At 49.1% G+C, this 26358-nt stretch overlaps 2 protein-coding genes across 4 annotated transcripts in view; one reads left to right on the top strand and one right to left on the bottom strand.

Moving 5' to 3' along the window:
- The window catches only part of myo10 (myosin X), an 80739-nt gene extending 74285 nt beyond the window's left edge, over positions 1–6454 (top strand). For 2 of the 3 annotated variants that reach the window (XM_054747026.2, XM_054747020.2), the window contains exons 24-40: positions 82–1162; positions 1386–1506; positions 1585–1828; positions 1918–2013; positions 2113–2206; positions 2594–2649; positions 2732–2874; positions 2953–3144; positions 3224–3381; positions 3454–3577; positions 3650–3947; positions 4019–4226; positions 4302–4438; positions 4508–4628; positions 5177–5653; positions 5854–6045; positions 6124–6454. In XM_054747026.2, the coding sequence (XP_054603001.2) occupies positions 82–1162; positions 1386–1506; positions 1585–1828; positions 1918–2013; positions 2113–2206; positions 2594–2649; positions 2732–2874; positions 2953–3144; positions 3224–3381; positions 3454–3577; positions 3650–3947; positions 4019–4226; positions 4302–4438; positions 4508–4628; positions 5177–5653; positions 5854–6045; positions 6124–6234 (3853 nt within the window). In that variant the 3' untranslated portion in view covers positions 6235–6454. The remainder of the gene's footprint in view (positions 1–81; positions 1163–1385; positions 1507–1584; positions 1829–1917; positions 2014–2112; positions 2207–2593; positions 2650–2731; positions 2875–2952; positions 3145–3223; positions 3382–3453; positions 3578–3649; positions 3948–4018; positions 4227–4301; positions 4439–4507; positions 4629–5176; positions 5654–5853; positions 6046–6123) is intronic. The other variant, XM_015956423.3, reaches the window with a different exon arrangement.
- Positions 6455–8036: 1582 nt separating this feature from the next.
- marchf11 (membrane-associated ring finger (C3HC4) 11) lies at positions 8037–13280 on the bottom strand. Its single transcript, XM_015956510.3, has 4 exons — positions 12829–13280; positions 9099–9254; positions 8569–8761; positions 8037–8495 (listed from the first exon to the last, which is right to left on the bottom strand). Exons 1-4 carry the CDS (start codon positions 13150–13152, stop codon positions 8173–8175), a joined length of 996 nt encoding a protein of 331 aa, XP_015811996.1. The 5' UTR covers positions 13153–13280; the 3' UTR covers positions 8037–8172.
- Between the last annotated feature and the right edge of the window lie 13078 nt (positions 13281–26358).

The following is a 26358-nucleotide window of genomic DNA, read 5'->3' as shown; positions in this document are numbered from 1 at the left end:
TGAAGATGTGTTGTTGTCATCTGTGATGTGTTACAAAAGGATTTAAGTCCCACTGACCGGTGTGCGTTTGTGTTGCCATAGGGAGAGACGGAGGCTGGAGGAGGAGCGACTCGCCAAGGAGGTCGGATGGACTCCATGTTTTATTATGATGAAACACGTGGATTATCGTGATGAAAACGTAAACGTTAGGCTCGTCTTCATGTGTCCTAAAGGCACCTGTTCTGTTTTCCTGCTTCAGGTGGAGGAAACCAGAAGGTTGGAGGAGGTGCGGCGTGCTGAGGAGCTGGCGGCTCTGGCCCAGCTCCAGGCAGCAGCTGCGTCTTCATCTGGACTCCTGAAGGAGGCGCGGTCAGCAGATGTCTCTGAGGAGGAGACGATCCGTCCACACGAGGCGTCTCAGGTGGAGGAGATCCTGCGTTTGGAGCGGGAGATCCAGGCGCTGCAGAGGCAGAAGGAGCAACAGGAGCTCTCCCTGACTGAGGCCTCCCTCCACCGCCTGCAGCTCCTCCGTGACCAGGAGCTGCGGCGGCTGGAGGACGAAGCCTGCAAGGCGGCGCAGCAGTTCCTGGAGTCGCTGAACTTTGATGAGATTGATGAGTGCGTGCGGAACATCGAGAGCTCTTTAGGAGTAGGAGAGGAGGAGAAGGAGAGCAGGCGGAGGAGAGGCAGTGAGGAGGAGGAGGTGGATGAAGGGTTTGGAGCTGATGACGAGGCGTTCAAAGACTCGCCGAACCCGAGCGAGCATGGCCACTCTGACGGGCAGCGGACCAGCGGGATCCGGACGAGTGATGACTCGTCTGAGGAAGATCCGTACGCCAACGACAGCGTGATCCCACCGCTGCCATCATCCGGCCTGCTCCTCCAACCGCTTCCTCCTGTTCCTCCGGCCTGCCACAGCGTCTCCTCCAGCGCAGACTCCGCCTACTGCCAGCCTCAGACCTCCTCCGAGGCTCAGTCCGATGACCTGGTGGAGCTGATCCCTCCAGACGAGGACTCGGACTATGATCAGGACGACTACGATGAGGGCGCCATCGTCTCCAGCGGCAGCGTGGCCTTCTCCGCCTCTCTGAGTGGTCAGTGGTCTCCAGACTACCGAGGATCTGTAGGAACCTACAGCAGCTCCGGGGCATACCGCTTCAGCTCCGAGGGACCTCAGTCCTCTGTGAGTCGGACCTCAGGGTCATTAATCCCTAACTTCCTCTTTACGCTCCTGGACTTTGTGTTTTTGTTTTTGTCTGTAAACATCTGGATTTTACCTTTAATAAGTTTTCAGTTTGATGACTCAGCTCAGCTTTTCTCCCCACAAACATGATTATCCAACATTTATCCGACATTTTCCGATGTTTATCCGACTGGAAGAGCTGAATTCATTTATTTTGTTTCAGTTTGAGGACAGTGAGGATGACTTTGACCGGTTCGACAACGACGATGAGCTGTCATACCGGCGCGACTCCGTCTACAGCTGCGTCACGCTGCCGTACTTCCACAGCTTCCTCTTCATCAAAGGTACCTGAACGTGTTTCATTACACCTGACAGGTGAGGTGGGGTGGGGTGGAGGTGGAGCTAAACATGTTTTTCCTCAGGCAGCCTGATGAACACGTGGAAGCGGCGATGGTGCGTTCTGAAGGACGAGACCTTCCTGTGGTTCCGCGCCAAGCAGGAGGCGCTGAAGCAGGGCTGGCTGCACAAGAAGGGGGGGGGCTCCTCCACGCTGTCCCGCCGCAACTGGAAGCGCCGCTGGTTCGTGCTGCGGCAGAGCCGGCTCATGTACTTTGAGAACGACAGTGAGGAGAAGATGAAGGGCGTGCTGGACATGCACGACGCCAAGTAGGGAAAAAGCTGGTTCCTCTGGGAAGACGGTTTATCCTGACAGCTTATCCGTGTCATTGAAACTCCGAAATGTTTTTATCCTGCAGAGAAATCATCGATAACACAGGGAAGGAGAACGGGATCGACATCGTGATGCTAGAGAGGACCTACCACCTGATAGCTGAGTCAGCAGAGGATGCCAGGTCACCTTCAGACACACACACAGAGACACACACACTTAATTCCTCATAGACTCAAACCCTCTCAGGAGTTTACCTGTTGTCCTGTTTCCATGGTTACAGCCAGTGGTTCAGTGTGCTGAGTCAGGTCCACGGCTCCACGGAGCAGGAGATCAGCGAGATGCACGACGAGCAGGCCAACCCCCAGAACGCTGTGGTGAGTTCAGCCAAGACACAAGAGTGTGTGTGTGTGTGTGTGTGTGTTTGTGTGTGCGTGCGTGTGTGTGTGTGTGTGTGTGTGTGAGACACAGAATCCTCTCTGGTAAGCTCCGCCCCTCCTACTGATTGTCCAGTCGGCCTGAAAGTTGAACTTTAAACCAGGGGTTGACTTCGGAGTTTTGCTTCTTCACCTGGATCGTGTGTGTGTGTGTGTGTGTGTGTGTGTGTGTGTGTGTGTGTGTGTGTGTGTGTGTGTGTGTGTGTGTGTGTGTGTGTGTGCGTGCGTGCGAGCAATCGAGATGGTTGGTTTCCAGAAACAGGCGAAGGTCAGATATCAGCATCTGAACGTTGCTCCTGAGTCTTTCCTTTTTCCGTGTTTCTTTAGGGAACTTTGGATGTGGGAATGATCGATTCCGTTTGTGCATCAGATAATCCTGAAAGGTACGTCTCCTCACACACCCCGCTGTAACACCTCAGAGACCTATCAGAACAGGTACATGACTCTGAGGCGTTTGCATTGCAGACCGAACTCCTTTGTTCTGATCACGGCGAACCGTATGCTGCACTGCAACGCCGACACGCCCGAGGAGATGCACCACTGGATCACTCTGCTGCAGCGCTCCAAAGGAGACGCCCGCGTCGACGGGCAGGAGTTCATCATCAGAGGTGACGTCGGACACCTACAGAAAGAGGAAAGAGCCGTGGTGTGTACACATGGGTAACCGGTGTGCTCCTCTCCTCCAGGATGGCTCCATAAAGAGATGAAAAACAGCTCCAGAGCTTCCCTGAAGCTGAAGAAGCGCTGGTTCCTGCTTACCCACAATTCCCTGGACTACTACAAGAGCTCTGAGCGGAACGCCTTGAAGCTGGGAACACTGGTGCTAAACAGCCTCTGCTCGGTGGTGCAGCCGGACGAAAAGGTCTTCAGAGAAAGCGGTGAGAGCAGAAGCACACTGGGGGGCGGGGCTACAGCGTCAGCCATGTTGTCTGAGTCTGTTCTGCTGCTTCCTGACAGGGTACTGGAACATGATCATCTATGGCCGTAAGCACGCGTACCGGCTCTACTGTAAGCTGCTGACTGAAGCTACACGCTGGGCAACCTCCATCCAGAACGTCATCGACTCCAAAGCTCCCATCGACACGCCCACCAAGCAGCTCATCCAGGATATTCGGGTACGGAACATCTGGGAACGCTTTCCCTAGATACAAGCTGGCTCGGGTCTAAAGTCTGGTTTGGTTCTGCAGGAGAACTGTCTGAACTCAGAGGTGGTGGAGCAGATCTACAAGAGGAACCCCATCCTGCGCTACAGCCACCACCCGCTGCACTCACCGCTGCTGCCGCTTCCCTACGGAGACATCCACCTAACTGGTGAGACACGGAAAAGCGGAAACCTGTCAAATTATCTGTAGCACCGGTGACATCATTGCCTCTCTCCCTCAGCCTCTAAGAGCAGACACTACACGACTCTGCAGGATGAAGCCCTGAAGATGTTCAGCTCTCTGCAGCACCTGGACGGTGTGACCGATCCCGTTCCCATTATCCAGGGATTCCTGCAGACCGGCCAGGAGCTCCGAGCGCTCCGAGACGAGCTCTACTGCCAGCTGATCAAACAAACCACCCGGCCGCCTCAACCCAGCGGTCCCGGGAACCTCTGCTGCTGGAAGATCCTGGCCTGCATGTCCTGCACCTTCGTCCCCTCCCGGAGCATCCTCCGATACCTGAAGTTCCACCTGAAGAGGTGAGCATGTCCAGCCATGAGCTTTCAGGAAGTGCCGTTCTCCCTGTGACGATGATGTAATCTGTCTGCAGGATCCGTGAGCTCTTCCCCAGCTCAGAGATGGACCAATACGCCGCCTTCGCCTTTGACTCCTTAAAGAAGACTCGATCCAGGGAAAATGTTCCTTCGCAGGAGGAGATCCGGTCCATCATAGCCCAGCAGGACATGAGCACCACGGTTCACTGCCACGGAGGAGGATCCTGCAAGATCACCATCAACTCCCACACCACGGCAGGAGAGGTGGGTCCCGGAACCGGAACGGAGTTCTGAGGTTTAAGCTGCTGAGCTGAAGCTGTGTTTCTGGCTCCGAATCAGGTGGTGGAGAAGCTGATCCGAGGTCTGGCCATGGAGGACAGCAGGAACATGTTCGCTCTGTTCGAACACCACCACAGCTCGGAGAAGGCCATCGAGAGCCGCGCGGTGGTGGCCGACGTGCTCGCTAAGTTTGAAAAGTGAGTGATTCTGTGTGGTCCGGGTTTGCCATGTCGCTGCCGAGGTTTAACCTGCTCCGTGTTCTGCAGAATGTCGGCAAATGCAGACGAGAGCGGCACCGGCTGGAAGCTCTACTTCAAACTCTACTGCTTCCTGGACACGGAGAGTGTTCCCAAGGACAGCGTGGAGTTCGCCTTCATGTTCGAGCAGGTAGACCTCAGAGAATCATGTCAAGGATTTTGCTTTAGTCAGCTGATATGAGGGATTAAAGGGTCCAAATTAGAACAAATAAGCACATGTGGGATTAATGCCCTGTCTTTAATCTATCCTCGGCTCCGGTTCTGCTCCTGAACTCAAACGTTCCTGTCCGGAGTTTCTGCTGCTTCCCTCTGGGCTCTTCTCCCTAAAGTCCCCCTCAGCCAATAGGAAGCTAGATATGATGCTGACCAATGAGCATGTTTCGTTGTGGGGCGCTAAACTTCGGCCAATGGGAGCACTGATGAAATAAGTGCACCCAGAGGGAATCAGCAGAAACTCCGGACAGGAACAGATCTGAACGGGAATGTTCCTGTTCCTGATTAAAAGCGGTTCATCTGGGTCTGGGTTGGTTCTGAGACGACAAACCATTTAAAATTTTAGTTGAAAGTCACTGAGCGGAGAGAAGCTCACGAGTTAGCCTCGTTAGCTGAACCTCCCTGTTCCAGATGGTTCCTCTGGTGGGAATTTACAGGAACGTGTTTTTGTCTCTGCCTCCTCAGGCCCACGAGGCGGTGATTCGAGGACACTATCCGGCTCCAGAGGAGACGCTCCAGTTCTTAGCTGCTCTGAGACTCCAGTACCTCCTGGGTGACCAGAATTCCCAGGCCAACACCCCGGAGTTGTCCCAGGTCTTCCCTATGAGCCGACTTCGGGCTCGAGTGCAGAACTCTGCCAAAACTTTCACGCCGACCTCCGGCTCTGTTGCCGAGCGTTCCGGGACGTCAGAGAGGAAACGCTCCAGCTTCCTGGAGGGAACGCTGAGACGGAGCTTCAGGAGTGGCTCGCTGAGTCGGCAGAAACTGGAGGAGGAAAACAGCCTGGAGGTGTGGATGAGGGAGGAGTTGGCGGCGGTGAAAACCAGTGTGATGGAGAAGTGGAGGAAGCTTCAGGGGATGAAGCAGGAGCAGGCCATGGTGAAGTACATGGATCTGGTGAGGGAGTGGCACGGATACGGATCCACACTCTTCAACGTCGAGGTCAGAATCTCCACATATCACTTTCCTGTTGATCTGGTTCCTCCAGCTGATCCCAGATCAGTCCAGGAACACAGTGTGGGTCTAGACTCCTATAATCCATCAGATTAAACAGGGATGACCTAATCCTACAGGACTACGTTCTGATAGGAAGGGCCTGTTCATGTGTTCATCCTGTGTGATCTCACTTCCTGTCCTCCCAGAGTCGGGATGGAGCGTTCCCATCGGAGCTTTGGTTGGGCGTCTGCAGAGAGTCCATCTCCGTGTACAAGCGGGGGGAGGCGTGGCCAATGGAGGTTTTCCCCTATGAACAGATCCTTTCCTTCGGAGCGCCGCTTCCCAATGCCTACAAGATCACGGTGGAGGGACGGGATCTGGTCTTCGAGACCCAGATGGTCGGTTCTGAGTGATGAATGTTACGCTGACTTCATGTTCGGCTCGGTGGTTGAACCTTGTCTCCTCGTCCCCTGCAGGTCATGGACATCGCTAAGCTCATGAAGGCCTACATCAGCATGATCGTGAAGAAGCGCTACAGCAACAGTCAGTCGGTCAGCAGCCATGGGAGCCAGAGCAGCGCCTGGTGATCTCCCACAGGGTCAAAGGTCGGAGCCAGAACCACCATCGGGTTCCAAACCGCTGTGCCTTTGTTCTCCGTGTTTCTCCACACTCTGCTCTCAGAACAAAGACAGGAACTTTCAGCAGCGGTCGCGTCTGAACCGGAGGAGGTCGGAGGGCCGGGACCAGACCTCAATCCAGATGTGGTTTTACGTCTGGGAGTCGGTGGATTTAATCACCTACCTGAACTCATTCAGACTCAGATTTACCAAAGAAAATCAACTGAAGGTTCCGGTTTATGTGAGACGGAGACGAGTTTGGGTTAGTTTAGGGTCACAAGAGGCCGCTGAGCCCGAACGCCACTCCGAACACACGCCTCGTTCACCCGGAGCCACGCCATTGGCTGCTCTCCTCGGTGCCTCGTTGTATATTCTGTACACACTGTTGGTTTTATATGTGCAATGTTATATAAATATAATAATTATAAACTTTATAATCAGGTTTGTACATTTCCTGTGACTTAACTCGTTTTAGTTTTGATCCGACAATAAAAAAGGTTCAGATATCATCTGATTTGCAGATTTATTTTGTGATTGTATCGTTCTGATGGACTTTAGCTTTTAGGAAGTGAACCTCTCCCAGATCCTCCTCCTCTACCAGCAAAGACACATCCGTTTAATCTGACACCATGAATTACCCACAATCCTCTCTGTTTGTACAAATAGTCTTTATACTTAACAACCGGGTTGCATTCAACAGAACAAACACAGCAGAGTCACATTCAGGTTGTTTCTGTGCTGCTCCAGCCTCTCAAGGCACCAAAACGACCCAAATGAGGTAAAACCAGAACCGCTACGGGACCGGGTCCAGACCAGACAGACAGACAGCACTTCACAGGAAAGCAAACACAACAACAGATCCATCTGTGCTCGTTGGCTTCGGTCTAAGCACAACCTAAACCCAAGTTTAAAGGTACAGTTCTGAGCATGACAACCAGTGTAGAGCAGAGGTGTGAGTCACATGACCTGGACTTGGGCCAGTTAACTTGAACATTATTGAATATAGTTTACACAAGTTGAAGACAAACCGAACAGTTCTGCTGCTGCTTCTGTTCAGTAAACAAACACTTTAGGATTTAATTCTTATTTCTGAGATTATTTCTCATTATTCTGTAACTGAAGTACCGGTTTGGTCACATGACTCGTTTAGGATTTGCTCATCAGGCCTGTTAACCACCTGCTGATTCAAATCAGGGGAATAAAATAAAAGCATTGCAAATAAATCCATCTAATAAATAATAGCATAAATTAAAATGACCCCAAAAGGTACGTGAATCACCTTTACAGCTGAATTATTTTAGTGTTTTAGTCATGAAATCACAGTGATGACGTTATTTTTAATTTGATTCTGTAAACATCGCGTGTTATCTATCTGATAAACTGCCTGTTTGATCATTAAGCAGCTTTTTGGCTTAATTTACGGAATCGGAACCGACAGAATAATAAACCAGCCAAATCTGTAGCTTTGATGCGTTTTTATGGCTTCTGTGATTATTTTGATGCTGATTAACTCTTGATGGTTGAGATGCTCCATCCTCGGTGATCCTAACTAAGTTAGTCACTGATTAAAGCTCTTGGCACTAACGACAGTAAAGATGATTGATGTGAGAGAGAGAGAGAGAGAGACCAGCGCTGCTCCAACCGGGGGAGGTTCACCAAACTGGTTACAAGATAAAATTTCAACCTTTGAGCCTGCGAGACGTTTCCTGATCACTAACCCAATTTTACTAAGTTTACTTACGTATAAAAACATGGAGAACTGGAAAACTGGAGATTGAGGGCCGGCCTCAAGGAGAAAACAAAGATTTGGCAACCAGAAAAGCAAAAAAACAGGACATTTAAATGCTCTTCTGTACATTTCTGACTCCTCCCTCCAGAAGGGGGCGGGTCTTAGTTCCTGGTTGGTGCTTACACAGATGTCACTCGGATAACGACCTCTCCTGAGTCGGCGTCCTGGCTCAGGTTGTTCTGATGCACCAGGCAGGGACAGAGGGGCGCCAAGCAGAGGCAGGTCCAAGGCCGTGACCCCAGCTGGGTGGGGTGAAGGGGCCCGCTGGCCCCAAAGGTGGCCAGAGGCAACCAGAGCGTCCTGGGGCCCAACGAGGAGGGACCAGTGCTCGTCTCCTCCATGTCTTTGGTCTTATCGTAACTCTGGACGTCCCAGTGGAGGTTGACAGCTCGCCAGCGCAGGAAGACATTGTATACCGCCGCCCCCTCGTGGACAATCAATCCTGTTACAAGCACAGAGAACCTTTATTAGATCCATCACGTAGGTACGGATGACGGAGGTGAACCCACACTGACCTACGCAGACCAGGTCCATGAAGCCGTACATGCCGTAGCAGATCTGGAAGAGGACGTCGCGGCGTTGCCAGATGGCCTGAGGGCTCAGAGCCGACCACAACAGCCAGGAGATGCTGGCCACCAGGAAGAGCGAGCCCAGGAACACGGCGATGATCTGCACCTTCTCCACCAGGGTGATGGTGATGGACTGCCACTGAAGACAGGAAACATGTTAACCACATTGAAACTTCAAAATAAAAGCCTCTTATCTCATCTCGCAATAGCATCCAGTCCTGCAGGTTTAGGTGATTCTCTGCTCAACACATTTCATCAGAATCAGCTGAGGTTCTGCAGAACCTCGACCTCTAAATCAGGAGAGAAGCACCCAAGACTTGCAGGATGGGGATCCTGGAGGACTAGGAATGGACGAGTCCAGAAAACTTTAATCAGAACCCGGTGTTTAAAGTTTAACTCCACAGAGTCCAACAGAACCTCTAGCAGAAGTTCTGGTTGGAGTCCGAGGTTCTGGTCGGGGTGGGAGGGATCGGTACCTGCCACGGCCTCTTCATGTTGATGGCGATGACCTGGAAGCGGTAGCAGCAGAGCTCACAGGTCCAGCAGCCTCGCTCGCTGATCCACTTCAGCAGACACTGCTGGTGGGTGTACCGGACCGAGCCGTCGCAGCGACACGGGTTCAGCAGGTCCCCCTGGAGAACGGGTCAGCCTCACTGTGAGGTCATTCAAACCTTAACTTTATGCTTTTCAGTCAAAATAAAACAGAACATGTTTACATCCCATAATGAACCGGTTCTGACCGTCCCGTTAGTTTAATCTGGTTGTAAAAGGATATTGGAAAGTTCTGTCATAGAACCGGTCCTGAACCCTGCAGCTTCTTTAGAACCCTGGTGCGGAACTGGCTTAGAACCCTTTAGAACCCTGGTGTGGAACTGGCTTAGAACCCATTAGAACCCTGGTGTGGAACCAGCCCAGAACCCTTTAGAACCCTGATGTGGTACCAACCCAGAACGCTTTAGAACCCTGGTGTGGAATCGGGCCAGAACCCTGGTGTGGAACCAGCCCAGAACCCTTTAGAACCCTGGTGTGGAACCAGCCCAGAACCCTTTAGAACCCTTATGTGGAACCGGCCCAGAACCCTTTAGAACCCTGATGTGGAACCGGCCCAGAACCCTTTAGAACCCTGGTGTGGAACCAGCCCAGAACCATTTAGAACCCTGGTGTGGAATCGGGCCAGAACCCTGGTGTGGAACCGGCTCAGAACCCTTTAGAACCCTGGTGTGGAACCAGCCCAGAACCCTTTAGAACCCTGATGTGGAACTGGCCCAGAACCTTTAGAACCCTGATGTGGAACCGGCCTAGAACCCTTTAGAAACCTGATGTGGTACCAACCCAGAACGCTTTAGAACCCTGGTGTGGAATCGGGCCAGAACCCTTTAGAACCCTGGTGTGGAACCAGCCAGAACCCTTTAGAACCCTTATGTGGAACCGGCCCAGAACCCTTTAGAACCCTGATGTGGAACCGGCCCAGAACCCTTTAGAACCCTGGTGTGGAACCAGCCCAGAACCCTTTAGAACCCTGGTGTAGAACCAGCTCAGAACCCTGGTGGTTTTCATTTTGAGCTGCCAGATTAACTCGACCTTTAACCATCTATCCAGGTTAATTCCACACTCATTCTCGAGATCGGAGCGTCAACATTCCCATCATTAAGAAATTCGTGTTTTTCCGTCCTCGGCAGGTCGTCCGTCACAGAAAGCTCCAGACTTCCTCCCACCAGAGGGTTAGACCGGATCAATGATCGTTCCTCAAAGCTGCAGCCGTCACAGACGTTAATGGATGGAAGCGGCCAGCCCTTCATCATCCCAGTATCCGTTTAGTTTTTCCTCCTGCAGGAATTCCTGAAGCAGACATTCCTGCAGCGGGCCGTGAGCAGCAGATTAATGGTGTATAAAGGTCAGGGGTCAGAGAGCCCGTTTTTAACCTTGTGGGTTTAAAAGGACCTCAGAGGCTTTAGGCGGGTCGGACCTCCGCGCCCATTAAAATCTACCATCAAACATCTAAATACGTCTCTGGGTTCTCCAAGAACCCGGAGATGGTTTTAGAAAGAAAAATGTGCTTTCCTGTTTGACATTCTAGAATAAAAAAGTGAGACTGGAACGAGGATCAGAGCAGGAACAACAAAACATCTACATGCTGGTTCCAGGTCCCGGAAGCTCCACAGACCCCAGTCCTTCAAACCTCAACGAGTAAAACCCACAAATCCCAACAAAGTCTCAGGACTCATGTTGGAGAATGAGCTCCATCAGTGTGGACCAGGACCAGAACCTGATGGACAGCAGCTCCGGGCAACTATGGAGGCCTAGAAGGACCAACTCTGGACATTCAAGAACATTTTGGAAGGCTCTCTCTGAATGAAAACAATCACAACAACAATCCTGTGATGGGACTGGCTCCCCTGTTCAGGTGTTCATCACTATTCTTCCTCAGAGGTCAGACACTTTCAGATTTAATGTCTCCGTGTCTTTTAGAGGACAGCCGCTGGACTTTTATCCCCATCAGACCAGTCTGATTAGATCTGATGAGCTAACGGGCTTCAGCCCACGGCCAGCAGACAGGATCTTCTCTTAGGCCTTTACCGGCCCGGCTGGGAGGAACCGTCCCTCCTCGGGCTCGGCTGTCACCATCCACGCGGGCCTGCAGAGTGTCACATTACAGAGACGCCTGGACACATGGTCTGAATCAGTATATCCGCTCTCCGGAAGACCTGCAGACAAATTAGTGCAATGCTCGGATGTGTGTGTACTTGTTTAGCTATCCTACTTAGGACCAAAACGGACATATTCTCTAGTCTTCTGATGACCAATGGGCCTTATTAGGACCTGAACAGATTAGGAGCCAGTCGCTTCTGACCCGATCTGCTTTGTTTCTAACAAGAGTTTTAGTGGATTCGACCAGAACCGACATCCCTCTCCCTGCAGCTGTCACCACGGGACTTTAGGCTTTACGGGTGAATCACCTCCGTGTTTAATTTGGTTAGTTGAAAAATTATTTCCTCTGAATTAAAAAAAAACATCAAACAAGTTTTTAAAATAAATGTATATTTAAAAATGAACGTAGGTGTACCGTTTGATCTGATACTTTAATCTGGATTATTACTGTGGCTTTATAAGTAAACCTCCACCAGGGGGCAGCAGACACTTATCTGATCGGATATGGCAGGTTTCTGATGAAGGTACTAATCCTGGTGCTCCACCTGCATGTGGATTAGGGATGATAATCTATAAGGGGTTACAGTTCTGACTTTAGTGCCTGGTAACTCTAAGTTTGACCTTCGACCTCACACCATCTAAACAGGCCGTCCAACTTAAAAAGCTTTACTCAGAATGTTCGACAAGATCCGGACCTGACCTGATCCCGGAGCAGGACTGATGTTTCCTTCATCCTTAGTTTCACTTTTGATTTAATTAACTTTAGAAATAAAATTTTTTATGCAAAAACGAATGAAGCCGACATCTTTAAACAACTGCTACTTAATGCAAACCTTAACCGACTTGGGTTTGGATTCAGGATCACAGAATATCAGGATATTAGAGATGTGTGCAGATGTTAACAGATGTTTCAGGTTATGGTGCAGACGCTCAGCTCCAGCTTCCACTGTGGCTGCTGTAACGAGTTTTAGGTGGTAAACCAAACTAAGTGTGTTAGCCTTTCCCAACATTACACTGCTGTGCTTTTGTTGGGAAACGTCAGCAAACCTGAGCTTTGAGGAAAATCAGTTTTTACCACCAGATAAAATGAACAACGTGTGTTGTTGTGCAGCTGGAGATAAAAAAACTGTTATTTAAATAATAACGCTCGTGTGATTTCACCTATGTTTACACGAGTTTCTCTGCGTCGAGGCTGCGTGGACACGCTAAAGATGATTTTATAATAAAAACCAGAAAGTCGCGTTAAAGTGGTTTCGTGCTCTGACGCTCAGGAGACTTCAGCACCATGGACAGCTCATTCCACCGTAATCCTGCATTTTTATGCTTTTATTTCATTTCTCGTCTTAATTTTGGTTTATTCTCTTTTCTTTCCTCTGTCGCAGCTGAAAGTCGCTCCAGCAGCCACTCAGCAGGTTCACGTCCTCTAATTAGGCAGGTTGCTGCCGTCAGCCAATCAGAGGGCAGAGCCCTCACCTTCAGTCCAACTTCCTGCCTCCAGACCAGAGCTCCCAGTCTGGAGACGGGGTGGGTGGGGGGGAGGGGGGGAGGTTAGCCTACCTGCTCTGCTCCCTGGAAGCAGATCCTGCAGCTGGGGGTGGGGATGCAGGTCTCGCTGCTGCTGTTGGAGTGCATCACCTGCGCCTTACAGGATCTCCCCCCGACCGCCCCCTCCTCGCCGGATGTGCTCCCCCCGTTGTCCTCCTCATTGAATTTCTCCGCGTCAGCTCCACAGCCTCCTTCCTCCTCCTCTCCTCGCTGTGCCTCCAAGTCGGGGTGCGGACGTCCTTGGCTCTCCTCCCAGGTGTGGCTCTGGGTGCTGCCGGACTCTCCCTTCGCCTCCCTGCAGGCTGGACCCGCATCCTCCCCCTCTGAGCTCATCATAACACGCAGAGTAAAGAGAAAATTGCATAGATTCCTCCGACAGGCGCAAACTCCTCCAGCACTGCGGAGCAGGGACGTGACGCTGCCTTCAGGCTCTGTTCCTCTGAACCGAACCTACAGTGTGGTACCGGTACCGTCACCGAGCTGCACACCAGCAGGCGGAAGATCCTGATGCAGCGGACCGTCGGTGGGCTGGAACCGCCTCGTGCGCTCCGGAGAGCCGCGGAGGCATCCTCCGACCATCGCAGCGACTCTCAGCCTTCCCAAAACCACCTCTCCTCTTCCTCCTCCTCCTCTTCCTCAAAGCTGAAACAACAGTCTGAAAAGGCAGCAGGTCTCCGCTGAAACCCTACTGATCAGCTGGAAGTCCTCTGTGCCCTCAGGAAGCAGCAGAAAGCATCTGTCCGCGGAAATTACCAATCACATTATCCCATTAGGACTTCCCAGAGCGGGGGGCGGGGTTAAAGGCATCACCTGGGTCTCGGAAAGGAAACCTGCACGCTAAATAATCATAAACTGGGAGGAGTCTGGTTCCAGAATCTGGACGATTTTCTGTTTCATGTTTTATTTATAAAGTTTCCTCATTGTGGCTCAGACGGATGAGGAACTGGAGATTTTAGGATTTCCATGAATCCAAAACCAGTAAATAAAAACAAAAGCCTCTGGATCCTACACTGTAAACGTGACCGGTTGAAAAAACGTATTCTATGGAAACGGTTAATCAGTCCTGCTGATTCATAACAGGTCAACCTTTCAAAAAACTCATCTCATCTTCCATCTTCGGTTCTGCCTCGACCCGTTTGGCAGCGTGGCTTTGGGGCCAGTCCCCATAAAAAATTATATTCTTTAATTCTTTAAACTGTCCTGTTGAAAGATGAGCATGTGCAGTGTTAGTCAGGATAAATGAATGTATAGACATTAAACAGAGCTGCTCACTTTGGGAAAGTCACCATTTACAAACTTGATGTTCTGGGAAATATCTGAAACTTCTGATGTTTATGAATCAGCGACGAAGAATCCTGAATCCAAAGTCATTATTTAAGAGGTTAGCTACAGTTTATTTTCTAAGAGTTGTACCTCAAAGCTGTCAGATCTGGACGTCTGAGGAGCTCAGAGCGTTAGCTCCGTCTGTAAGGATGAGGGGTCAGAGCTCCATTCCAGATAAAAACAAACTCATCTTAGACTTTATGTGAATTCTTTAGAACATGAAAAGCTCTAAAATACACGTGAAAGTTCTCTAGCAGTCATTTACTTGTGCACACACTCAGCACCCCTGTGGCTAAAGCAGAGGAAACACGCGTTAGCATCTGTTGGTGTGAAGGGTTCTGGTGGCGCAGTGGGATTGTTTGTGTTCATAACTGGTTCAAATCCTGCTTGTGACTGACCGGACCTGGATCCAAGTGACTGTCCTGGAGAGTGTTGGGGCGGGGGCTTTTGCTGAAGTGGACCAGACAGTAACTTGGACAGTTACTAAGTTACTTGGCCATAGAAGTGACTTATTAAGTAACTTAAGCCAACTTAGTGAGCCCTAATAACTTTGGCCATTTAAGAGGCCTAGCTAGCTCATTCTTTAAAAATCTTCCAGAGCCAACACTGTCCCAGGTGGCTGAGTGAGTAAGGCGCTGGCTTGGTGTGATGAAGGTTCAGGGTTCAAATCCAGGTGAGAAACATCACTTTAGAACTTTTGTGAATTCATGACAACATTAAAAGCTCTAAAAACATGTATCAAGTGTCTGCTTGTGTAGCTCGTTCTGCTAGGTGTGGGCTTTGCACTGTGGAGGATGTGAGTTTAAACCTTCTATCAGCCTTTTGGGTACAAACACCAGAAACGGCCAGTCTAAACGTCCCACCAGAACAGTTCAGTGTGAAGGGTGATGGTGGCCAGGTGGGATTCATGTTAGGAAGTCGCCAGCAACTGGTTTGAATCCCGCTCAGGTGTTTTTCCAGGGAGTGGCCTGGGGTGGCTCATGCAAGCCCACTGAGCTCCTTTTCCATTCATTGTCCACCAAAGTCGGCATTTTAAACCTTAAACAGTAGATGGCAGCATTTTTGCTTGATCATGGTCCCATTTCCACTCCACTCCAGTAGGTGGCGATGGTGCACCAACAAGTGGAGTGCTATCTACAACAATTCCGCTTGAGGAAGAAGAAAAATGTGGTCTTGGCACAATGTGGCCCTAAAAAGCTCAATAGAATGAAAACAAACAATAATTTTGTGAGGGGTGACACCCCACCATCCTCAAAAACGGAAAACCAACTAAATGAGCCTAATTAAAGGTTGTTTTAGTGAGTTTTTGAGCGCCACATTGTGCCAAGACCACATTTTTCTTCTTCCTCAAGCGGAATTGTGGTAGATAGCACTCCACTTGTTGGTGCACCATCGCCACCTACTGGAGTGGAGTGGGAATGGGACCAGGTTTCTAAATACTAATTATCTAAATATGAAATGGTAAATGGCCTGTATTTGAGTCCTAGAACCCCCAAGGTGCTTTACAACACAATCAGTGTAGCCACAGCTGCCCTGGGGCTCACTGACCAGTACTTGGGCTCCACCGGTCGCTCCGACCACCACCAGCAGACATAATTAAAGGTCCCATTAGTCATCACACTGGTGAAGGTCATCTCCATGTGACCCATCCCTGTGGGGAGCGTTGAGCTGCAGCTGCTCTCAGGAACTATTTGGTGATTTAACCTAAGTCCCAGTCTCAGGGTAGACACTCTACCTCTAGTAAGGTACTACCATGGCCAAGTAACTTAGTAAATGTAAGTTACTGTTTGGTCCACTTCAGTAAAATCCCAGCTTGGCACTAGCAACAAATCCAAACAGTATAGCCCTCTCCTATTCACAAGTCTAAAGCTCAGGGGAGGGAATCGGGCACCCTCTCCGCCCCTTCCCAGGATAGTCACACTGCTTCCAGGACCAGTCAGCCACCAGCAGGATTTGAACCTGTTGCTGCACTACTGGTAACTTCTGAACTTGAACAAACCCACTGCGCCACCAGAACCCTTCACACTAGAAGATGTTCTAATGGGACATTTTTTATGGATCCACATCTTCCTCAGTATTAAATCATGCCTGAAGGCTCATTTTTGTTCCTTGGCTTTTACTTCAGCCTAGCTGGAATTTTACGATGCTTTTGTTTTATTTTTATTGCTTTTATAGTAGTTACTGTACTACTTTTATTACTTCTTCCCGTGTGTTGATTTTATGCTCTTTTACTGTGCAGCACTTTGGTTGGCCTCGGCCGTGTAGAAATGTGCTTTATAAATAAAATGAAATGGAAAGGAAAGAACTCACATAACATCTAAAATGACTTGTGATATTTGGGGATTGAACCCTAACCCGTCAGCTCACCAGGCCTGTGCTCTACAGACTGAGCTGCTAACACATGGTTCGTCTGAGCTTTAGCCACAGGGCTGCTGAGTGTGTGCATGAGGAAATGACCGCTACAAACCATTTCACTTGTATTTCAGGGCTTTTCATGTTTTAAAGAACTCACATAAAGTCTAAAAGGACTTTGTTCTGACCTGGAAAGGAGCTCTGACCCAGCTCCTCGGACATCCAGATCTGATGTCTGAGGACTCTTAGATAAATAAAGATTTATGAGAACAGGATCTAAAATTCAGTCGAAAAATGTTTTAATGACTTGGGATTGACTCATGTTTAATTACATTTATTCATGTTTAGAGCTCTTTCTGTTTCTACTCCAGACGTTTCAAGTTCTTATGAAGATATTTTTTAAAGGCCTCTAGTAAATTTCCTCCTTGAACCGTCACCTTATCGTGGTGGAGGAGTTTGAGTGGCCTAATGATCCTAGGAACTATGTTGTCTGGGGCACTTTGTGCCCTTGGTAGGGTTTCCCATGACAAATTGGTCTTAGGTGAAGGGTGAGACAAAGAACAGTTCAGAGGATCTTTCATGGATGTAAATTCAAAGAGTCGGAGTACCCGGCCCGGAGGGTTACCGGGGTCCCACCCTGGAGCCAGGCCTGGGGTTGGAGCCCGTGAGCGAGCGCCTGGTGGCCGGGCTTTCACCCATGGGGCCCGGCTGGGCCCAGCCCACACCAGATACATGGGCTCATCCAACTGTGGACCCACCACCCGCAGGAGGAACATGAAGGATCCGGCGCGGTGTGGATCGGGTGGAAGACCGAGGCGGGAGCCTTGGTGGTCCGATCCCCGGACAAGGAAACTGGTTTTTGGGACATGGAACGTAGTGGTGTGCATCTCTACCTGCCTCACGATTCAATCCGATTTGGATTATCAGCCTAACGATTCGATTTGAGTCTGAAATGCATCACGATTCTTCACACAAAAATTTTCATTACTTAATAAAAGCAGTAGAATAGTTTTCAATTTCTTTTTGATTTCGAAATCCCTGAAAAACAGAACATTCATCTATTCACTATAGTGAGCAATAATGTTTAAAGTGTGCTGCCTACAATTACTTAAATAATATAAGAAATAATGTTTTCGGTAGAGCAGCTTTAAGATAGAATATTACTGAACTTAAAAATAGTAAACAAATACTGTGTTAAGTGATTCTTTCACATCCAGGATCCCAAAACCGAAATTAGCCCAGACATCCGATTTAAATGTAACGGGTGCATCTTTGATTACTGGTAATGTTGGCCCTGTATCCCTGTCCGCCTTTTCTGTTTTAAACTGGCGCTAGGGCAACGCAGTGCGCATGTGATTGCAACTCTGCCCCCAGAAGTAATTGTAAAACCTCAAAACTTTATTGTCCTCGCATAGACATAGACCAGGGGTCGGCAACCTGTTCCCATCAAAGAGGCATTATTACCCGTTTCCCACAGTAAAGAAAACACTGGGAGCCACAGCAGCCATGGCGTTGTGGGCGGGGCTTACCCTCAGACAGCAGAGAGCTGCTCACAACAGGTGACAGCAGCCAGTACCGGTCGCTCGTGTACGTCAAAGTTATCTTTCATAAGAAGATGATCAATAAAACGATTTATATAAAATGGATCCAGAAGTTGTAGCCCGTCTCTGCCTACAGTATTTAGATATTTTTCACCCTGTTGATGGTTTTACTGAGCAGGTACCACTTTTGTCATACGTTTCTTTTTAAAACATGTTTAGACTGTGTAGCGGAATATAATTGATATATTCTTACACTTTATTAAGGTAAAGAGACTATTTTTACCTTAGAATCAGAAGAGGTTGTTTTTACCACAGGGAATTTTATTCAAACACTTTGTATTGACTTAGAGACAAGAAAAGAGAAATATGGGACGTTTAAGAATATTTATTTTATAATTATTCGAAACAACCACCAGGACTAACTCACTAATGATGGATGCAAATGGATGTGAGCTGAAGTGTTGGTGTATGTGTGTGTCAGTTCAGAATCTCCGTTCTGATGGAGGGCGAGTCTGAGGGCAGGATGTTGTTTTGACTAACTAACCACGAGGGACTTCAGGAGGAAGAGACATGAAACGCCATCTATGCCGAGTCTACGTACCGTTTCGGAGACTCCCGTGTGTGATCCGGAATGCCAGGTCCTCGGACCCTTCCTTCGGTGCTGGAGCTGATAGCACAGCATCTGCAGCACGACAAACCAGTCTACGGATAGACTCCCAGTAGCAACGGCAGGTGTCTGCGTCACGTAGAGTTCAGCTTTTATTCTGAAGGAACAATCGTCTTGTTGGTAAAACGACAGAATATTTCCAGCTTGACAGTTTTCAGCTTAAAGTAGAAAATACAGCTGGCCAGTCTGCACTTCACTTAGCGATGATGAATTTGAGAGCTGGTCGAGCTCACGTTGGAACACCGTTGAAACCTGCGGTGGAACTGAATTAAAATGGCGTAGTTCTGTTTTATTAAACCCAGTTGTTTATAATTCTTAGCAAATCAGAGTGAACAGATTAAGTAAACACCTCAGAACTCTGCCAGCAACAGAAAGGAAGTTCTGATTGGAGGAAGCAATGTGTCATGTGTTTACCTTATGTGGATCAGGATGTCTAGCTCAGTTAGTCCTGTTAATTAATTAAAACACATAAATCATAACATTGTGATTTCACAGATCAGTCACCTGATTATTATTGACCAACAGTTGTTTTGATTAGCTTCATTAAAAATAAAGTTCTTTGATTAACTAGTGAAAAGCGTTCTTCGTCCTTCTGTCTTCTTTGCTAGAATGTAAACCTCGGAAGCAAGCACACGACCGTGGCAATTTATGCACACTGTCACTGTGTCAAAGGGCAGCTGTTAAGGGCAGAAAATAGCATATTCATAACGCTACAACTGTTCAGAATACAAATCCAGGCTCTGTCATGTTTGATTGTTGTAATTAAATTTTGTAGGTGGGGAAGGTTAGAAAAGGATCCAATCAGTTTGTATTTCCCTCATTTACAGTATTGGAGACAACGGCGCCGTGCGCCTGGCTCTGGTGTTAATCAAGTTAAATTATATCTCTTTGCAACAATTTTCACAAGAAAACAGAAAAGTTAAAAGCAGGGCTTGCGTTGACTGGATAGTTCCCGTATTTGACCGTTTATTTTGACGGAGAAAGAATAGAAAGAATTACCCCGACGCAAGCAGACAAACTGACACTATTCGTTTCGCACATCGCAGATGTAGCTAAATCACTCAAGAAATGATTCCCATCTGAACATCTGAGCTGGACACTGCTCAGCGCAGCTCGCTGTCAGAGTGTACTACATAAGGTCCACAGCGAGCTGAAGATGTGGAGAGGGGCTTGGAGCACGTCGCAGAACCAGAGCGCATACAGAAAAATTCCTCCGACTGAAGCGAGACTTGTCACTTAGAAAAAGTTCCCTGATTATGAAACTTAGGCTGAATAGTGCTTGTTCCTGTCTCCAATGTGGCGACACATCCAGGAGCCGTCTGAGGAGAATCCCAGAATCTCACATCCTCGTCAGCTCAGAAAGCGCCGATATGATTACGCACAAGCGTGACCCGTCAACCCGGTCTCACAGTAAGACCGGGTTGGAACTGTTCAGGTTTACGCAGACAATCTTTACATTTAGAATTGGCATACAGATATAAAATTAATGCAGTAAAATATAAAGCATTTTATTTAAATATCCATTCATTATTTTACAAGCACAGAGAGCCGTGGAAGAGTCTCCTGCGGCTCCAGAGCCGTGGGTTGCCGACCCCCGACATAGACATAGGGAGAAAATCTCATTATGTCACGTTGCTGCATCGATGCGGAATCATGCACGGCTGAATCGCGATGCATCTTAGAATCGATCATTTTTCCCACCTCTAATGGAACGTCACCTTGCTGGCGGGGAAGGAGCAGGAGCTTGTGGTAGAGGTTGAGCGGTACCGGCTAGATATAGTCTGACTCACCTCGACACATAGCATTGGCTCTGGAACCCAAGTCCTTGAGAGGGGGTGGACACTCTCCTTTGCTGGAGTTGCTCTGGGTGAGAGGCGGAGGGCTGGGGTTGGCTTTTTGTTAGCCCCAAGACTCTCTGCCTGTGTGTTGGGGTTTACCCCGGGGGACGAGAGGGTAGCTTCCCTGCGCCTTCGGGTCGGGGAACGGGTCCTGACTGTTGTTTGTGCTTATGGGTCAAATATCAGTTCAGAGTACCCACCCTTTTTGGAGTTCCTGGGACAAGTGCTAGATAGTGCTCCATCAGGGGACTCCATTGTCCTGCTGGGGGACTTCAATGCTCTCGGGGTCAATGACAGCTTGACCTGGAGGGGTGTGATTGGGAGGAACAGCCCGCCTGATCTGAACTCGAGTGGTGTTTTGTTATTGGACCTCTGTGCAAGCCGCAGTTTGGCCATAACGAGCACCATGTTGGAACATAAGGATGCCCATCGGTACACTTGGTACCAGGGCAGCCTAGGTCGCAGGTCGATGATAGAATTTTTAGTCGTATCATCTGACCTGCGGCCGTATGTTTTGGACACCCGAGTGAAGAGAGGAGCGGAGCTGTCAACTGATCACCACCTGGTGGTGAGTTAGATTGGATGGCAGGGGAAGATGCCGCGTAGACCTGGCAGACCCAAACACATAGTGAGGGTCTGCTGGGAACGACTGGCAGAAGGACCTGTCAAGACGTTCTTTAACTCCCAACTCAGGCAGAGCTTTGACCGCGTCCCGAGAGCAGTGGGGGACATTGACTCCGAGTGGGCCTTGTTCCACTCTGCAATTGCTGAGGCAGCTGTTGCTAGCTGTGTTCGCAACGTGGCCGGTGCCAGTCGTGGTGGAACCCCTTTACCCGCTGGTGGACACCAGAGGTTCGGGGAGCCATCAGGCTGAAGAAGGAGGCTTACAGGGCATGGCTGGTCTGTGGGTCTCCGGAGGCAGCAGACAGGTACTGGATAGCCAAGCGGGGTGCAGCAGTGGCAGTTGCCGAGGCAAAATCAGGGGCATGGGAGAAGTTTGGTGAGACCATGGAGAAAAGACTATCGATCAGCTCCAAAGAGGTTCTGGCAAACTGTCCGGCACCTCAGGAGAGGAAGGCAGCAACTCGCTCACACTGTTTACAGTGGGGATGGGGAGCTGCTGATGTCAACTGGGGCTATAGTCGGACGGTGGAAGGAATACTTTGAGGAGCTCCTCAATCCCACCTATGCGCATTCCCAGGAGGAAACTGAGCTGGGAGACCTGGGGATGGACTGTTCAATCTCGGGTGCAGAAGTTGCTGAGGTAGTCAAACAACTACACAGCGGTGGAGCCTCGGGGGCAGATGAGATTCATCCTGGGTATCTCAAGGCTATGGATGTTGTAGGGCTGTCGTGGTTGACACGTCTCTGCAACATTGCGTGGTCATCGGGGGCAGTTCCTGTGGAGTGGCAGACCGGGGTGATGGTCCGCATCCTTAAGAGGGGTGACCTGAGGGTGTGTTCCAACTATAGGGGGATCACACTCCTCAGCCTCCCTGGAAAGGTCTACTCCAAGGTACTGGAGAGGAGGGTCCGATCGATAGTTGAATCTCAGATAGAGGAGGAGCAATGTGGTTTTCGTCCTGGCCGTGGAACTGTGGACCAGCTCTATACCCTTGCAAGGGTGATGGAGGGGGCATGGGAGTTTGCCCAACCAATCCACATGTGTTTTGTGGATTTGGAGAAGGCTTATGACCGTGTCCCCAGGGGCACCCTGTGGGGGACGCTCCAGGAGTATGGGGTGGGTGGCTTTCTGTTAAGGGCCATTCAGTCCCTTTACCAGAGGAGTGTGAGTTTGCTCTGCATAGCTGGTAGTAAGTCGGACCTGTTCCCGGTGAGGGTTGGACTCCGCCAGGGCTGCCCTTTGCCGCCGGTTCTGTTCATAACTTTTATGGACAGAATTTCTAGGCACAGCCATGGTGTGGATTGTGTTGAGTTTGGTGGCAGGAGAATCTCGTCTCTGCTTTTTGCGGATGATGTGGTCCTGTTGGCTTCATCCAGCTCTGACCTTCAGCTCTTGCTGGGTAGGTTCGCAGCCGAGTGTGAAGCAGCTGGGATGAGGATCAGCACCTCCAAATCTGAGACCATGGTTCTCGACCGGGAAAGGGTGGCTTGCCAACTCCGGGTCAGGAGAGAGGTCCTACCTCAAGTGGAGGAGTTTAAGTATCTCGGGGACTTGTTCATGAGTGAGGGTAGAAGGGATTGGGGGATCGACAGGCAGATTGGTTCAGCGTCTGCAGTGATGCGGACACTGAGCCGATCTGTCGTGGTGAAGAGGGAGCTGAGCCAGAAAGCCAGGCTCTCGATTTACCGGTCGATCTACGTCCCAATCCTCACCTATGGTCATGAGCTTTGGGTAATGACCGAAAGAACGAGATCACGGATACAAGTGGCCAAAATGAGTTTTCTCCGAAGAGTGGCTGGGCTCTCCCTTAGAGATAGAGTGAGAAGCTCAGTCATTCGGGAGGGCCTCGGAGTAGACCCGCTGCTCCTTCACATCGAGAGGAGCCAGTTGAGGTGGTTTGGGCATCTGGTCAGGATGCCTCCTGGACGCCTCCCTGGGGAGGTGTTTCGAGCATGTCCTGCTGGCAGGAGGCCCCCGGGTCGACCCAGGACACGTTGGAGAGGTTAGATCGCCAATCTTATGGCTGCTCTCGTGGTCTGCCTGTATCTGTTCTGTCTACATGTGTGTGTGTAACCTTGGTCAGGCTGTGCTGCGGAGTCAAGTTCCTATGCTCTGGGTCGCTGGAGCGCTGGCAATAAAGCTTTTTCTGATTCTAGTCCGGGAACCCCTTGGGGTCCTGCCGGAGGAGCTGGTGGAGGTGGCCGGGGAGAGGACGGTCTGGAGCTCCCTAGTTGGGATGCTGCCCCCACGACCCGGACCCGGATAAGTGGAGGAAGACAACGACGATGACGACGAACACTCATCACATTCTTAAATGTTCTAACTTCTGATTTTTAAAAACAAAAATAAAATCCAGCTGTTGGATTTGAACCTTCACTCAACATCAACCTGTTGTCCTACTGGCCTGGGCCTCCGTCTCTGTTGTAATGGTTACCATGTGGTGATGTGGTTGATGAGCAGGTTTATTTCTATGCACAATATTCATATCATAGTTTGCATTGTCCATTTACGGCAGGAAGTGTGTGTGACACAGAAACACCTGAGCTCATTTTTAGGACAGGTGTGACTTATAAAGCAGCAACTGCTGCAGCCGTGTGTCCGCAGAGCTTTAGAGACTGGAGCTGAGTTTGCATGCATACATTGTTTTTGCTCAGCTTAAGAAGAGTTTTTGCAGAGATCCTACAGAAATGTTTATAAATGAGGTCCCAGGTCTGATGTTTAAACTGTTGCTGTCATGGAAGAAGCTCCAGATCCAGAGCTTTTACATTTCTATGAGACATTTACATTAAGAAAACATCCATAAATTCACTGATGAAGGAGGTAAAACAGCTGATTTATAAAAAAAATTATGAGCCTGACAGATGTGGGGATGTGCTGCTGAACACAGGGATGGAAATTTGAGAAATACATAAATAAAACATTGAGCTGATTTAAAAAGCCTTTCATTCGTGTAATTTCCCAGAATGCATTTTTAATCTACAGTAACCAGCCAGAGACGTGAATACATTGACCCCCCATCAGACGATGGAGAGCATAACAGCCATATTGGTCAATGCAGAGCAACAACCAGTGCACTATTGAAAACTGGTCGTGTGGAATTACTATCGACTTTCCTAGCATACCTGTTGGGATATTAGCTTTTAATTTAATCATATTTATATTTAACTATCATACCCTACGATGTGTCTGATTTTGTGAAAAACATAACAAATGTGTTTTTAGCTGGTAAACACACTCCTCAGTAGAGATAAATGCACTGGGGCAAATGGAGACCCATCCAAGATGGCGGTCCAGCTGCTACACCAGCTTCAATAGGCAGCGCCAGTCCATGTTGTGTCTACATATATGATGTCAGTAGTAGCCAGCATCAGAGCTGTGAACAGGAAATGACCTCGTTTTAACATCAAAACAGAAACCAGTTCCAGCCTAATCCAGATTTTGTTTCTGCTCCATCTGAGCCTGCGGACTTTAGGACTGATGGTTTGAATCATGAAAACTTTATTTAGCTGAAGTGAATCACAAACCTTGTTTTATGCAAATATTTAATCCAGCAGCTAAAAACAGACAGAAGTGTTTTAGTTATGAGCTCACCACCATCCATCCATCCATCCATCTATTAACTTATCCATCCATCCATCCATTTATCCATCAATCTATTCATTTATCCATCCATCCATTTATCCATCGATCAATCTATTCATTTATCTATCCATCCATCCATCCATCCATCAAGCAGCACATTCTAGAAGGAATGAAAAATGTTAACATCTGTAAACTTTGGTGATCCTCTTATTTAGACGTTTTTTATGTTTTTACTCTGGTTTTTATCCTGATGAGTAAAATATTTGCATCAAACATCTGAAGAATGGAGATCAGAGACACGAGGGTCTGAGCTGGCCTGGCCCGTGTACATTCATCCACACATTCTCTTATCAGGACCACACCGCCTCCTCAGGCCCTCGCCTAGAGAGAGAGAGAGAGAAAACCAGGAGATCCTTCCCAGAGCTGCTCAGACACTCCGGAGCGATCCGAGCTAAAAGAGTCAGACGGGATTTTTAAATAAAAGCAGAATTCCAGATTGAAACCCTGATTCCTGAATGCTCCCTGCCTCTGACTAACACACATCACTAACAGAGCAGGCCACGCTCCTGATTATCAGAACATCCGTCCTCCAAATGGACCTGATAATAAAGTTCTAGGAGCTTCGGTCGGTGAATCATTTGTTGGAGAAGAATGCTTTTCCAAGAAGATTTTTTTGAGGATGTCTACGGCTTTCCGGGGAGCGGGCCAGTAATGGACTCTAATGCAGCAAAGGAAATGATCCACTCATGTCCAATAACTACCTACGAGGCTCCGATCAATAGCAGGTCCCCAGGGCTCGAAGGGAGACCGGGTTCAAGCTGAGAGCAGGAGTGGAGATTCGGGATGACTAACAGAGACCAGCCCAGTTTTTGAGACTTGCCTTTGGCCCACTTAACACTCGATCAGCTGTTTACTCCAATAGGATTTACTTCTAATGCCTGGACGTCCGTCACGGTCCGGTCCACTTAGACACCACCAACACCTGCCTTGTTACAGTGGATCAGAGTCAAGGGCTGGTAACGGTTTCTGGTTCTAGGTTCTGGTTCTGACTAGATAAATGAATAATAAAACACTAATTTGATTATTGAAATCAACATTCAGATTCTAGAAGTAAATACCTCGACATGGAGGATATGTTATGCTAGCATGAGTCAGCACTTTGATGACAAGTTCACAGACCTGGAAAATTATCCGACTTTTGAAATGCTGCTCAGAAAAGGTGCACTTAAGAAATATCTCCAAACTGCGAAGGTTGGTGTGAAAACATGAACTTGAAATGGTTCTCCACGCCTTTATCTCCTCCCGTCTAGATTACTGTAACACACTCTTCACACGTTTTAACAAAAAAGCCCTTGACTGCCTTCAGTGCACGGCTGCTTCATCCAGAGCAGGAATGCCCAGTCCTGGTCCTGGGGGGCCGGTTTTAGTGGTTTCCCTGCTCCAACACACCTGGTTCCAATCAGCAGGTGATTAACAGGCATCTGCAGCTCCTGGTGAGCTTCTGAACAGGTGGTGAATCAAGCGTGTCAGAGCAGAGAAACTACTAAAACATGCTGGATACCGGCCCTCCAGAACCAGGATGTAGAACCCCTGTTCTAGTGGCATGTCTGCTGA

The sequence above is a fragment of the Nothobranchius furzeri genome, chromosome 11 (assembly GCF_043380555.1).
Source record: "Nothobranchius furzeri strain GRZ-AD chromosome 11, NfurGRZ-RIMD1, whole genome shotgun sequence".
Taxonomy (NCBI): domain Eukaryota; kingdom Metazoa; phylum Chordata; class Actinopteri; order Cyprinodontiformes; family Nothobranchiidae; genus Nothobranchius; species Nothobranchius furzeri.
This window is presented reverse-complemented; position numbering and strand designations above follow the sequence as displayed.